Source organism: Perissodus microlepis, chromosome 7 (assembly GCF_051167445.1).
Source record: "Perissodus microlepis isolate ML-2025 ecotype Zambia chromosome 7, ASM5116744v1, whole genome shotgun sequence".
Taxonomy (NCBI): domain Eukaryota; kingdom Metazoa; phylum Chordata; class Actinopteri; order Cichliformes; family Cichlidae; genus Perissodus; species Perissodus microlepis.
The window spans coordinates 54,806,946-54,822,987 of NC_140467.1; the positions used below are offsets into that span (position 1 = coordinate 54,806,946).

General features: G+C 38.5%; 1 protein-coding gene across 1 annotated transcript in view; it reads right to left on the minus strand.

Moving 5' to 3' along the window:
* The window catches only part of crb2a (crumbs cell polarity complex component 2a), a 41,696-nt gene that overhangs the window by 8,480 nt on the left and 17,174 nt on the right, over positions 1-16,042 (minus strand). The window contains exons 2-8 of the mRNA XM_084936053.1: positions 15,067-15,759; positions 12,842-13,037; positions 10,812-10,951; positions 10,382-10,552; positions 10,114-10,227; positions 8,496-9,449; positions 3,058-3,620 (exon numbers count right to left, since the gene is read on the minus strand). Of these exons, the coding sequence (XP_084792179.1) occupies positions 3,058-3,620; positions 8,496-9,449; positions 10,114-10,227; positions 10,382-10,552; positions 10,812-10,951; positions 12,842-13,037; positions 15,067-15,759 (2,831 nt within the window). The remainder of the gene's footprint in view (positions 1-3,057; positions 3,621-8,495; positions 9,450-10,113; positions 10,228-10,381; positions 10,553-10,811; positions 10,952-12,841; positions 13,038-15,066; positions 15,760-16,042) is intronic.

A 16,042-nucleotide genomic window follows, 5' to 3' on the forward strand; every position in this document is an offset into this window, starting at 1 on the left:
AGAGATAAAAAGAAGTTAGATTGGCTTGCAGATATCCAGTTTATACATGTAAATGGATAGTCCTCTTCACACAGCTACTTTCTTCAGTCACTTTTTTTCAATCTCTGTGTTTATACACCTCTCTGCATTTAATTATTAGTTATTATTCATTTCTGGCTCTCTTCCACAGTGTCAGTGTCTTGTCTTTCGCCCCTAACCCCAGCTAGACGTTGCAAATTGCTGCCCCTCTCTGAGCATGGTTCTGCTCGAGGTTTCTTTCTGTTAAAAATGAGTTTTTCCTTCCCAATGCAAAGTGCTTGCTCCAAGGGGGTCATATCATTGTTGGAATTTTCTGTTTTCTCTATATTATTGTAGTTTTTTTTTGTTTTGTTTTGTTTTTTAACTAAAATGTAAAGTACCTTGAAACTTGTGATTTGGCGAAATATAAGCAGAATTGAATTAAATTGAATACTAAGGCTATTTATGGAGTTCCACAGAATTAGGTGCTATGACATTATACATGCTTCCGTTAGCAGTATCATTAGAAGGCATAGCATGTATTTTCAATACTATGCGAATGATACCGAAGGTTATCTATCCATGAAGCCAGATAACATACCATACATACCATACAGTTTAACAAGTAGTTAAACTGCGGGAATGTCTTAAAGGTTTAAAGACCTAAATTCAGATAAAAATAACCTCAAATTTTCTGGTTTTAAACTCAGGTTATTGTATTCACCCCTAGAAATCTTAGGAATATGATGTCTAACTAGTTGTCTACTCTGTATGGCATTACCTTGACATCCAGTAACCCTGTGAAGAATCCTGAAGTCATTTGTGGCCAGGATATGTCCAATGCGTATATTAAACAAATATGCAGGACTGCTTTCCTTTTATTTGTGCAATATCTTGAAAATGAGAAACATCAACCAAGGCAGCCCTGCAACATCCAGTGCCTTTGGGAACTCAGGGCGAACCTCATGCATCCCAGGCTGAAGGCCTGGCAGAGAGAGCCTTGTTCAGCTTGCAGGTCCTTCTTCTGAGAACCAGCTTCCAGCTTGGATTGGGGAGACAGACACCCTCTCTACTTTTAAGATTAGGCTTAAAACTTTCCTTTTTAATAAAGCAAATATTTAGGGCTGGATTAGATGACCCTGAATTTTCCCTTAGTTACACTGCAATTGGTCAAGGCTGCAGGAAGCTTCCCATGATGCACTGTTTCTTCTTAACTCACCATGTGTTTATACCCCACTCTGCATTTAATCATTAATTATTATTAATCTCTCACTCTTCTCCCTATGTCTTTTTCCTCCCCTCACCCCCAACTGTTTGCTGCAGATGGCTGCCCCTAACTCAGCATGGTTCTGAGGTGGTTCTTTCTTCCTGTTAAAAGCTTTTCCCTTCCCACTGTTGCCAAAGCACTTGCGCAAAAGGCCTCATCTGATTGTTACCATTTTTCCTTTTTTTTCCCTTTGTTTTAGGGTCATTACAATAATAAATTTTTTGAAGCAACTGTTGTTGTGATTTGATGCTAAATAAATAAAACTGAATAGAACTGAATTGAATAATTGGGCACTGTGGGAGTAGAATTCAGATAACTGCTCTGCACTGTGTTGGCAAGTGGCATTGAAAAAGGAAACAGAAGAGGAATTGTATACTTAAAATACATCTATTGTGATAAAATGTATTCCCCAATTCTCTAGTGTGTTATTGTACATTTAAATGTTTTTAGGGAATGATCACACAAAAGAGGGATCTGGGGTAATATTGTTAAATGTTTGTTTTTATGCCATATGTCAGAACAAAATCCAGTGTGATTAAAATAATGTGTGGTTTCTTTTACATTTTGAGAGAAGCCAGTTGAGTCTAATAATTGATAATTGACTTAATGCTGTGTTGAGTCAGTCATTTTCAGTATCTACACTGATCTTAAAATCAATAATTACATAACATAATAACAATAATTATTTCATATCACATGAGCACTAAATCAGGGGTGTTGATTCAGATAAACTAACGTAATCATCTTACTGTAACCAGTTTTCTGTAAGGCAGAATTAATCAAAGAAAAGTTTGTTGGTCGATTAATAATTGATGTACTAAGATAGACCTAATCTTTAATAATAATGGGGTTTCGGGGGGATAACAGGAAGTGATGAGCTGCAGAGAGAATTGCAAGACTGCAACTCTGCTTTCTCATCCTGATTCTGCATAGACATGCTTTTGAGGGTTTAATAAATTTGGCCAGATTTCTAGAAATGAGAGCTGCTCCATCCAAAGTGGAATAGTGGGATGGATGCTGTCTCTTCTAACAAGACCAGGTTTCCCCCAGAAGTTTCCCAATCATCTATAAAGCCCACATCATTTTTGGACACCACTCAGAGGACAGTCTGCTGGGGGAGTGCTAACAGTGTTTATAACTTTGAACACAGTGACCACAGGGGCGTGGCTAGCTGCAGGTTTTCAAGGGTGCGGACTGGGGGACTAATTATTACTTATTATATTCAAATTACTGTGAATATAATTAGCAGGTGATTCAACACAGAGTGTGCTTTGGATAAAAGATGTGAAGACTGATCTATGAAATAAGAAATTATATAAACAATTTGAATTAAATGGGCTACACAGATATGCTACACAAAGACACCACTGTGTGTTGTAACAAGAACAGGACGTGAAACTGTAATGCAGAGAAAGCCAACATGAAGTGAGAGCCGCCCAGAACTGTTGGCTTCGGACTAGTATCAAAATGGTCTGTGTTTCATTTATAACACTTTCCCCTTTGGGTCATATTTTAACAAAGTGGGTACCATTTTGGCTTAAATATCACCTCATTAGTTTAGAGATGGTTTAAGGAAAAGTGTAACCTGTCTTTTTATAATAGCAGTTTACTGATGTCCATTAAATACACCATAAGCAGACAGTTAAGTTACTTTTTCAAAAAGACAATAGTTATACACTCACTGAGAACTGCACATCCAAACAACATGAAGGTGAACAACATACCTAAAGGTATTTTTCACAAGAACACAAAGACACAAAAGAATATAAAAAGATTTAGGAGGTTTGTCCTACCTTGCAGGTATTGTCACTGACACATCCCTTCTTTACATTCTCAGAATAGGTTAATGAATAAATGTCCACTTTATTCAAGGTGTTCCAACCATCCACATCCAAATGCACGGAGTCTAAACGAAGATCCTGAAGGCAACCTTTGAAACGTCCCCCCCAGGTATCAGAGGGCCATTCCTTTGGAAGTCCTCCCACATAGGCCTGATCTCCACTGTTAACACTAACTTCAGGGATCTCTCCCATTCTGTAGCGAATTCCCGCATGTTCAAAGATGACCTGTCTGTGTTGCACTTCCACCTGCAGAAGCTGCTTCTCACCATTAGTCACAAATATTGGAGCTGTAAGTGGAGCACTACTTGGCAGAGAGCTAACAAAAACCCTCCCCATGCCCAGGTAAACTGAGAAGTAGGCCTCCTCTGTGGGCCTCCTCAGCTGGAAAAGCAACCCATCTGGCTTTAAAGAGCGCAGGATGAAAGACACACTGAAGCTGCTCCCGTGGCTTTTAACAATATCATATCCACTGGAACTCACTGTGTCTTCATGGTTGTAGGTCCACCAAGAAAATTCTGTCAGGGAACAATAATTGAACTACATTAAAAACATCATGTACACCTCTGCAACAATGCCCCAGGGTGTTCCATTAATAAAGTCCAGTTATATTTTATGTTTAGCACACATCTAAGTTAAAATGTTCTGTAAAAAATATGTACACCTGGATGTCTGTAGTAAAAGTAGTAAAGTCTACATTAGGTGATAGCAAGGTAACTGGACATGTATTTGTGTTGTAATTTCTGTTTTGCTGACCACTCAAAGCACTTTTACACTAAAAACCATATTCACTCATTCATACAGATAGTTTATACATAGCTTTCAATTTCACTGTAGTATTACTGGTAAAAAACCCTGGACCCCAAAACACGAACAGACAATCCCCTATGAGCAAGCACTTAGCAACAACTGGAAGGAAGAAATCCCTTGCAACATGAAAAGCCCTTCAGCAGAACAGGGCTCAGTGAGTGAAACTATAAGCTTTACCAAAAAGGAGTCTTAAGCCTAATCTTAAAATTAGGCAGGGAATCTGGTAACTGGTTCCACAGGTGAGGGATCTGATAGCTGAAGGTTCTGCCTTCTATTCTGCTTTTTGAAATGGCAAGTAACCCTGCACTCTGAAAGCAAAGTTCTCTATTGGCATAATATGCTACTAAGAGGTCTTTAGGATAGGATCTGATTGTTTACTTTGTATGTGAAGAGAAGGAATTTAAATTCAATTGTTTATTTAAGAGGAAGCCAATGAATAGCAGCCAGTATAGGAGAAATAGGACATCTTTCTAGTCCTTGTATTCTTATGGTGACATTTCAGGGAGAGTTGAGCTAAACCTAAACCTCTAAGTTGTTTGTCGGACTTCTGTACTAATCACAGTTTGTCCATAACAAACACCATGGGGAGGATGGTGGATAGGTCTGGTGTAACCAAACATAGAGTGAGGGTACACTGAGAGTGTCTGGCAGAAGCCCCATGAGATTTTTGAATCACACCACCAACACAACTTTATGATGGAGAATAGAGAGATTGAGCCTGAATGGCTTGTGTTAAATGCCGAGACAGCAGTACAAAGCTGTGGCCTGTCGTGGCAGTAATCCCCTGAACAAATGATGGACACCAGAGGTGGGAGGGACCTATCAAGCGGAAGTAGGAATCAAGTGTGGTGAGTTTGTGGGTCTCCAGAGTTGGAGGCGAGTTCTGCAGATGATCAGATAACATTTACTCTTTCAAAAAATGTTGAGATAAAAGGAAGATTGGAAATTGGCCTATAATTAGCTGAGACAACTGGGTTAAGCAATGGCTTTTTAAGTAATGGTTTAATTACCTCCACTCGAAGGCTATAGTATGTTGCCCATTTATAAACAGATTAATCATGGCAAACATTTAATAGATACATTGATGGCTTTGAAGAAGATATTACTGAAGTTAGCTCAGAAAGTTTAAACGGAAAGAAAAAGTCTAAATAAACATCAGTAGTATTGAAAGTAAATGTACGTAATGATACATCTAATTCAATTCAATCCAATTTTATTTATAGGGCACAAAATCACAACAACAGTCGCCTCAAGCCACTTTATATTGTAAGGTAGACCCTAGAATAAAACATACAGAAAGAAACCTAACAATCATATGACCCCCTATTAGCAACCACTTTGGCGACAGTGGGAAGGAAAAACTTCCTTTTAACAGGAAGAAACCTCTAGCAGAACCAGACTCAGGGAGGGGCGGCCATCTGCTGCGACCGGTTGGGGTGAGAGAAGGAAGAAAAGACAAAATACACGCTGTGGAAGAGTGCCAGAGATTAATAACAAGTATAGTTCAATGCAGAGAGATCTATTAACACATAGTGAGCGAAAAAGGTGACTGAAGAAGAAATACTCAATACATCGTGGGAATCCCTGGCAGCCTATGCACATAACTAAGGGACGATTCAGGGTCATCTGATCCAGCCCTAACTATATGCTATAGCAAAAAGGAAGTTTTAAGCCTAATCGTAAAAGTAGAGATTAGGCCCAATCCAAAGTGGAAGCTGGTTCCACAGAAGAGGGGCCTGAAAACTGAAGTCTCTCCCTCCCGTTCTACTTTTAAATATTCTAGGATCAACAAGTAAGCCCGCAGTTTGAGAGTGAAGTGCTCTAATGGGGTGATATGGTACTACAAGGTCATTAAGATAAGATGGGGCCTGATTATTTAAGACCTTGTATGTGAGGAGCAGGATTTTGACTTCAATTCTGGATTTAACAGGAAGCCAATGAAGGGAAGCCAAAACAGGAGAAATATGCTCACTCTTTCTAGTCCCCGTCAGTACTCTTGCTGCAGCATTTTGGATTACTTGAAAGCTTTTCATGGAGTTTTTAGGACATCCTGAATGAAATGAATTACAGTAGTCCAGCCTAGAAGTAATAAATGCATTAACTAGTTTTTTTAGTGTCACTCAGAGACAGGATGCTTCTAATTTTAGAGATATTGTGCAAATGGAAAAAAGCAGCCCTACATATTTGTTTAATATACACATTGAAGGACATATCTTGGTCAATAAAATAACTCCAAGGTTCCCCAAAGTGTTACTGGAGGCCAAGCTAATGCCATCCAGAGTAAGCATCTGGTTAGATACCATATTTCTGAGATTTTTAGCGCCGAATACAATAACCTCAGTTTTATTTGAATTAAGAGGCAGGAAATTAAAGCCTGTAGTTTAACTAATTGGTGTGTATTATCTGTCTCCATGGATCGATGTTGGGTATTATCTGCATAGCAGTGAAAATGTATGTTATGCGTAATAAATGGCCCTAGCACAGAACCCTGTGGAATTCCATAATTAACCTTAGTGTGTGAAGAGGACTCAATTTACATGAACAAATTGGAGCCTATTAGAAAGATATGATACAAACCAAAGACCTTATAATTTCTGATGAATTCATCTCGCTGTTGTTGGGATTACCCCCTCCTGAGCAGCTCCCCAGCTTGGTCCTACTATCCATCCCTGCTAGTCTTGATTCATGGCCAGGCAGGCTCCACAATTTTTTGGGATTCTAGTGCCCTTTTTTCTTTGGGGTGGTTCATGTTTTGGGGGTTTAATAAATTTGGCCAGATTTCTTGAAACAAGAAGGTGGGATATATGCCATCTTTTCTAACAAGACCTGGGTTTCCGCAGAAGGTTTCCCAATTATCAGTAAAGCCCACATCATATTTTGGACACCACTCCGAGAGCCAGGAATTCGATGAGAATGTCACTACTGGTCCGACTGGGGAGGGGACCAGAAAAGAAGAGTCTGACAATATATTGTATTATTTAATTTAGTTCAGTTAATTACTGTTCTTACTGTCTTGGAGCAACTGTAACCACGTAATTTCCTCAGGGATGAATAAAGTCTGATTCTAAATGTTTTGGCAAAGTTACACAACAAATAAACATTCATTTTAAATGTCTCTGATTGATTTAACAGGATTTCATTATTATGGGAATTACTGTTTCATGAAATTTCCGTTTATCCTTAGCTAACAGTTTTAGCGTTTCTTCAGTGCCCCCTGCTCTGGCCCCTGGACAACAATTAGCAATGTTTGCTGGTGTCTCTAGTGTCATATTTCTTAAAACTGAATTGCCAATAACCAGAGTTTGTTCCTTGGTGGGTGTGCAGGAGTTCTGTTTAGGGCTACAGCTCCAGAGAAAGAGAAATGCTGTCTATGACCCACAGAACACCATCCACAGTCAAGCACAGAGTTACATTATGCTTCAGGGCTATTTTTCTGGTAAGGGTAAGGATCTGGTGAGGATGATTTTACCACAGTGAGAGGACAATAGTTGGGGCCATGTATCATGAAATCTTGCATAAGAAACTCCTTTCCTCAGCCAGAACACGGAATGGATTGTGAATTGGTCTTCCAGCCTGATAATGATCACTTACCATTAAGGCAATAATGCAGTGGCTAAATAAGAAGCATATTAAGGAATGGAGTGACCTAGAAATTCTTCAAACCTTAAATCTATAGAAAATCTGTGAGAACAATGGGGAGTGTTTTGAGTATGGCGTACATAGATATGCTTAAATGAAATATTTTAAGGAGAAATGACACAGGGAAAAAGTATTGAACACACAAAGAAAGTTGGGTGCAAAAAGGCATGGAAAGTCATGACATCAGCTGAAATCTATTGCTATTAAATCTATTACTAATCTAATTACTATCAGTAAGTAGAACCTCTCACCAACAAAAGCTTTTGTACCAAGTGTTTCAGTAATTTTAAAAATTTCAGTTAGCATGTTTAATATTTTTCCCTGTGTTATTTCTCTCACATACACTATGTATATATACCTTTTACATTCATATCTCTTTGAAACTAAAATCAAATGTGAATCTCAGGCCAGCAAAATTAGCATTTAAAAAATAAAATGGAGACTGGTACTTTTCAAAGGAAAACCATATAATCAATATAAAGTGATGTCTGTGTGTGTGTGGTTTACAAAGAGCTGGTCTAGTTGTCAGCTGGTCTAATTTCCTTTGAATTCACATTCCTTCTTCAGTAATATGAATTTGAGTTCCTTTAAACTGACTTTTATTTGCTTATTATTTTAGCTGGACTATCTCAGGTTTTAGTTTTAGTTTTAATCATTATTGTCTGTGAAGGTTCTCAGTCATCCAGATCATCGTAGTCTAAGGAAATTTAATCATTATTCTTTACATAATCATTATTATTCTTTATAAAATCAATGAATTTGATTTCTTTCTTTTTTTTAGAAGGTAAAGCAAAGTAATAGGTAAGGGGAATGGATAAATCCCTTCAATTACCCCCCAATGGTTCCCCATATATATTATCACAGGCTTTAGTTTCTGGGAAATTGGGATTACAACATATAACAAGCTTGACAAGGAAAGATTTGCCTGTGGTAAACATTTTTACCTTCAGAACAGTTTTCACCGTGGAAGGGACGGTAGCAGTCACACTGGTAACTGGTCCACAGGTCCACACACCGTCCATGGCCATTGCAGGGTTCAGTATTACACCATTCAGTCTTAGTACATCCCAGTTCATGGCCTTGGTCCTCTGGAAGTGTTTGTGGTAGAATAGGCTTAGAGTCAATCATCAGGTCTTCCATACACCCAATGAATCCTGCACCACTTTTAGAGTACTCTAAAAGGTCCTCTGGTGCTCCGCCTATATAAATATGAGTAAAGGCTTCAGAGAGCTCGAAAGGTGGTTCACCTGCACCACTATCTATAACTGTGCATCCATCATTGTCACAGTCAGGACCTTTCAGATTTAAGACTAGACCTTCCTGAGCCATAAACACGTGAGCGTCCCTCCATTTTCCATCACTAACCAAGCCAGGAAATATTACATCCAACTCCGATTCCTCAGAAGAGGCTTTTGCATGAAGACTACCATTCACAATCTCTAGAAAGAGGTGGTTGTCCACATCCCCTCTGAAGAAGACCAACATATTAGATATAGTTGTCCGGAAGCGAAGCTGTATCCCGAGACCTTTGTGAACATGGTGGTCAACTTCCCGGCGAATTCTTTCTTCTACAACAACTTGAATGTGAATAAATCCAGGAGTGGAGAAGGAGAATGTTGTTCTGGTGGAGCATTTCTCATCTAGGAATCCATGAGGGCACAAGCATGTGTGACCATGTTCTCCATCCTCTAGCCATGGATGGCAGGTGGCTCCATTCTGACATTTATGGTCAACGCAACCAAGGAGTTTCAAATTACAGTGACGACCTCCCCAAGGAAGGTCACCTGCAGCTGCCTCAGGACAGTGACAGGTGTAGGTGGCCCTGCCATCTTCACACCAGCCACCGTTCTGGCAGGGCTGGCTCTCACATTCATCAATGTTCACTTCACACAACTCACCTGGAAGGAGAAAATTGGTGGTTAGATATGGTGGAGGTAGATGACCACCTGATACTGTGCTGTATTAGAAAAAACAGAGATGGTAAATGGACTGGTTCTTATATAGCGCTTTTCTGTTCTATCTGAAGACTCAAAGCACATTACACAACTTGTACATTCACCCATTCACACCAGCACTTTCTTTCTAAGTGCTTCCTATCTAACATCCACACACATTCATACATGCATTGGAGAGCAGCATGGGTTCAGTATCTTGACCAAGGGTACTTCTGGTAACTCACAAAGTGACCTAGATGAGTAGTTTTGCTGTCCAGACTTATATAAACAGTTTTAAAAAAATGAATAATAAAGATTAATCGTAAAAAAATATATATAGTAAAAAATAGAAAGTTGTGTAAAGGTCACACACAGGAGTATATTCCTCATCTTCAAGGTGAAAATCCCAGGAGACAAAGACTTTTTTTCATTTGTTTGTTTTTAACAGAATTGAAATCCAATGTTGCTTAATTGTGTGCATGTATTACTAATTTATTTTTATAAGAGAGAATGGTCACCTTTTGTTTAATTCACTATAAACTAGGAAACACAGACACACTAATACAGAATTTAAATTTTGAGTGTGACAGGGAATTCTGTCTCTGTATTACAAGATTATAAGACCCACCTAAAAATCCAGCAGGACATGTGCAGGTATATCCATTGATCTTGTCTTTACAAATGCCTCCATTTTGACAGGGTTCAGATTCACACTCATCAATGTTGACAGAGCAGTTCTCTCCTGTTATGCCAAACAAAATATAACATTGTCAGTAGTTTCAATATCTATCTATCTATCTATCTATCTATCTATCTATCTATCTATCTATCTATCTAGATAGATAGATAGATAGATAGATAATTCTTTGCTCACTGATTCCTTTACTTTTATTGACCTGCAAATCCCGACTGACACTGGCAAATATATCCAGCTGCATCTGCAAAGCTCAGCTCCCAGTCTAGCTCCCAGTGAGATGCATCAGAGCGTTCAAAACACTCCCCATTGTTCTCACAGGGCTGATCAGCACACTCATCTATATCAGCTTCACAGTTTGGTCCTTCATAACCTAGAGAGAAAAAAAGGTGTGCGTCACACACTGAAAATATTTAAAAAACAAACACACAAAAAAAACATGACTCTGATTTAGTGAAGTGCAACTCTGATTTCTTCTGTAGGCAATTCCAGTATCTCATTGTGGTTTGGTTAAAAAACACACAAAAACAACAACAACAACAAAAACAGATGGGGGTGTTATTAGAGAGAGTCGTGAACATCAGAGGCATTCACAGTTTGTACTGTTGTGTCTGGAGCTTGTAGATCAGTACCTTGCCAGCAGAGACAGGTGTATTCTTTGACCCCTTCTTGACAAGTACCACCATGCTGGCAGGGATCAGACAGACATTCAGGAATATCAATCTCACAGTGATTGCCCTCATATCCTGTATCAGAGCAGTCACATGCATAGCTGTAAAAGACACAAGGATATCAACATTCAGAGAGCGTGGAACAAAGAAACAAAAAAAACTTTGTTATGTATAAACACATATTTGATAGTGAATTATATAGGCAGATTGAAGGCATTTTTGTCTTAAGAGAATAACAATATTATTGAGCTTATAGAGCTAAGTGGAAGTTAATGACATAAAAAAGTAATTTGAGGTCATGGAAATTCATTATCTGATCTGAAGCAACTTAAGCAGAAATTATTAAAGTTTTAATTGTGTTACATTTAAGATGCATTACATTTAGTTACATCACATTAAGTTACATCACATAAGTATTGTAATGTTTATAGCTAACTTGCAATAGATGAATGCTGAATATCTTTGACAGCTATAATGTAACAATTTCTATCGTGAGGTAGCCCAGCATTTAAAATAAATATATAAAATAAGCATATGAGCATGGTGAATGTGGTTAAAAGGGTATTCTACACATTAGTGCAGTAGCTATGATAATAGAAACAATGATAATGACATCACTAACATGACAAAATGAAATGAGCCTTACAAGGACTAAAATGTTAAATACTGCACATTGGAAGCCCAGATTTTTACATCATTTTATAATGTAAGCCCGCAATCTGAGGGCAAAGTGCTCTCATAGGGTGATACGGGAGTATAATCTCATAAAGATATGAGTTTATTCATATCTATTAGAGTCTATTAGATAGATATGATTCAAACCACTGCAGCACAGCAGCTCACAAGACCTACTGTATACTCAAATAGCTGCCATAAAATATTACAGCCAACAGTATCGAACTGAGCACTGAGGCTTAGCAGGAGAAGCCCAGAGATTCAATTCAATTTAATTCAATTTTATTTTATTTTATTCATATAGCACCAAATTACAACGACAGTTGTCTCAAGGTGCTTTATATTGTAAGGTAGACCCTACAATAATACATACAGGGAAAACCCCAACAATCATATGACTCCCTATGAGCAAGCACTTTGGCGACAGTGGGAAGGAAAAACTCCCTTTTAACAGGAAGAAACCTCTAGCAGAACCAGGCTCAGGGAGGGTCGGCCATCTGTTGCGACCGGTTAGGGTGAGAGAAGGAAGACAGGATAAAAGACATGCTGTGGAAGAGAGCCACACAGATGAGTCCACTGTCAGAGGCAACTAGTACTGTTTCTGTACTGTGATGATTTTTGATTCCCTCCCCTCTAGCAGGCTTGGGGTCAATAAAGCACACACAGAAAGACTGAAAAACAGCTTCTTTCCAAGGGCTGTGAAAGCTCTGATTGAAGATTGAGCTGGACTGGCAAATTGCACCTTACACCCAACACGTCACATTCATTGGACAGTCACATGAGCCATAATTTGTCTGATATTTATTATTATTTTTCTTTTCATAATTGCACTATTGAACTCAAACTACCTAGTAATAGTCAATTTAGTACCTCCTATTTCTTTTCTTTTTTTTATATATCATTTATTCTATATGCTGCTTTGAAAAAGACTGCCATCAAAGAGTTTTGCTGAACAAAATTGCACAATGGCAATAAAGAGCCTATCTAAAATAAGGTACAAGGATTTTTTTTAAATATGTTAAGTTATTATGATTATTATGTCTATTTTTCATGTTCAAAAAAGCACACATTATAGTATATGATATTACTGCTTTCCTCATGTTAAAACTGTATGTTGTGTATTAACAGCCTCCTGCACAAATCAAACTCTTGCACAAATCATTAGTGCTGACTGACAGAATTAGTGTGACTACTCGACTACTGCCTTTAGTGGGTGTGATCAGCTCCTTAAAACAGTAACCTGGTAGCTTTCTAGCATCTGTCTTTAGTATTTCATGGTCTATGCTATTGTGGCAGCTACAGATGGACTGGCCTACCTGTTAATCATATCATGACAGACTGCACTGTTCTGACAGGGCATACTGGCACACTCATCAACATCAACTTCACAGTGGATGCCACCAAATCCAGGTAGACACTCACAAGAGTACATTCCTATGAGGTCATGACAATCGGCTCCGTTGCGACAGGGATTTGACTCACATTCATCTATTTCAGTCTCACAGTTGACTCCTGGAAGAGAAGGGGGGAGTCAAGCAAAGGAGATAAATCAAAGCGATGAAAGAATAATAAGTTGTCATGTCAAGAAAACAAAGCACAATCAACTACCCATTGAGATCAGTGACCATCAACATTAGTGTGTCTTTTCTCGTCTTCAGATACCCTTCATGATTAAAAGCTTCTGGTAAAATCCTTAAACAAACTAATTGAATGACAGATGAATCTAACCTAAATGCTTAAAATACTCTCTGTGCTGCTGTGCCCAGTTTATCAACGACAAACAAAACAATAGAATTAGCAGAAGCAGAAATGCCTCTATGATGTGAGCGAGCACCGGTCTTCCTACTGATGCATTCTTAGTGAAAATGAGTATGTGATATGAAACAAAAATTTATGTGTGGACTAAGCAAATAATCAAATTAACCAGTTTCTGTTCAGACCACAATTAGTGGTAACATATACTGTTGAAATACATATTTTTGAAGTTTATTTGTCAGCGCATTAACCATGTGGAGGTTCTTTCATTTTTCCACTTTTTCACAATACATTTTGTAATTAAAAAGGTAATCCCCGTGGTCCATTGATTTAAGGTAGCACCTTGCTGCAGTTATGTACAAAACATAAAGACTCTTTAGCTTCTGCACAACTGAAGAGTTAATATATTTATAAAGACCCTGAAAACTTTCTGTGAAATTGGGAGCAAATATACAAGGAACCAGTGCAAAAATCTCAGAAGAAATTTGGAAAGCAGGTTAACTTCCTACTTCTAAATTCAAATAACCCTGAGATTTTTGTACTTAGTCCTAAAAGTCTTGGTTAAACATACCGGTAGTATTTAACCAGATACTTACTCTGGATGGCATTACCTTGGCCTCCAGTAACACTCTTGGAGTTGTATTGGACCAGGATATGTCATTTAATGCACATATTAAACAAATATGTAGGACTGCTTTCTTCCACTTGCACAATATCTCTAAAATTAGAAATGTTGTGTCTCAGAGTGATACTGAAAAAGTAGTTCATGCATTTATCACTTCATGTCTGGAATGTTTTCATCATTATCAAGGTGTCCTAAAAGCCTTGAGTTGATTAGACTCGATGGAGAGCATATTCCTCCCAAACTGGCTTTGCTTCATTGGCTCCCAGTTAAATCCAGAATCGAATTCAAAATCCTCCTCATCACATACAAGGTCTTAAATAATCAGGCCCCATCATCTAAGTAAGTAAAAAGCCAACAGACTGCTGGCTGTTGGCTTTTTACTTCCACCTGTCACCAACTGCTTGTTCATCTGTTTTTTGTTTGTTTGTTTTTATTTATTTTTTACTGTTGTTGCTTTCTCTGTATTATTACTACTATGGAAGTCTTGCCTATGTGAGACGTTGGTTCACATTGCCTAAAAGTGGTAGGAATACAAAGTAAATGACATCTCAACCTGTAGCTGGAAGCACATAATACATTTCAGTTTGATGAATAATTTCTAAAAATGAACGTCTGTTTTATGTGAGAGAGCACTCCTTGGGAACTCCTAGCGTAGATGTTGCCTCTGCCTATACTTGGATTAACTTTGGTTAAGTTGGGCTCATGAATTTAAGTCTGTTTGGTGATTATCTTTTAACAATTCCATATCTCAGTTTGCTGAGTGCGTTTTCAGATATTCTGGTCATATTCTTTGTTACAAATTGCCTGCTCATTTGAGAGCCATTACAACTCTGTGTACGTTCAAAAACACGCTCAAAACCTTTCACACATGCATACACTTAATTGCTACTGTTTTGTTTTGTGGTGCTTTGTTGTTTTGCTGTTTTCATTGCATCAAGGCACTGTAAACCTTTGCAGGTTCTGATGTCTTTATTTTCTCTGTTAACCACATTGAGTTTTCATATCATGAAATGTGCCATTTAAATAAATTGTAATTGGCCTTAGCCACTTTAGTATTAGTATAGTTTTAGGCCTTTTCAGAAATATATGCCTATAACGTAATATGGACACAATTTTCCTCTCTATATCTTTGATGTGTGTGTATGCAACGTTTGAATGTACCTTTAAAGCCCATCAGGCACTCACACTTATAGTGGTCCTTCTCATTAATGCAAGTGGCGTTGTTCTCACAGGGTCTTGAAGCACACTCATTGATATCAATTTCACAGTTATAGCCCTGAAAACCTGGGACACAGAAGCAGTGAAATTCTCCCACTCCATCTATACAGATGGCACCATTCTGACAGGGCTCTGATGAACACTCATTTATATCTTCCTCACAGGTCTTTCCCTCAAACCCAGGTGCACAATGGCATTCGAACCCTTCGGGTTGTAATAAACACGTTCCATTGTTCTTGCAGGGTTCATCAATGCAGTCGGTTACAGGTGTCCTGCAGTCTCGTCCTCCATACCCAGATGGACACCTGCAGAAGTAGCCATTCAGCTGGTCTACACACAGAGAACGAGGCTCGAAACAAGGATTGCTCTGACACTCATCCACCTCCTCTGTGCAGTTATCTCCTGTCAGTCCGTCTGGACAGATGCAGTGGTACTCTGTGGTGCCAGGAACACTACTGCAGTCCTCGCACGGAGCAAAAGAGCAGGCGTCATAGAGTTCATCACAGTTTTTGCCCATGTACCTCATCCCATCCCTGGCACAAATACAGGCATAATCATCCATTGTGTCCACACAGGTAGCACCATTTTGGCAGGGTGCAGACAAGCATCTGTCTGCTGTGGCTGTGCAGAATGTTCCTGTGAGAAAAAAAGGAAATACATTGAGTTAATGTCTCTGTTTAAACATTTAATATGTCTTCTATGTTCTATTGGGTATAAAACATGGATTTATGAGATCTGAAAGTCATTGTATTCTCTTTTACATTTTACATAGCTTCCCAACTTCTTTGGAATTGGATTTATTTCCAGGCTGGCTGTGTAGAGCAGATCATTTTCTAGGTCTCTGTGTTAAAGGTTGGTGGGTTGATCCCTCGCTGCTCCAGTCTACATGTGAAAGGACTCTTGAACAAAATACTGAACC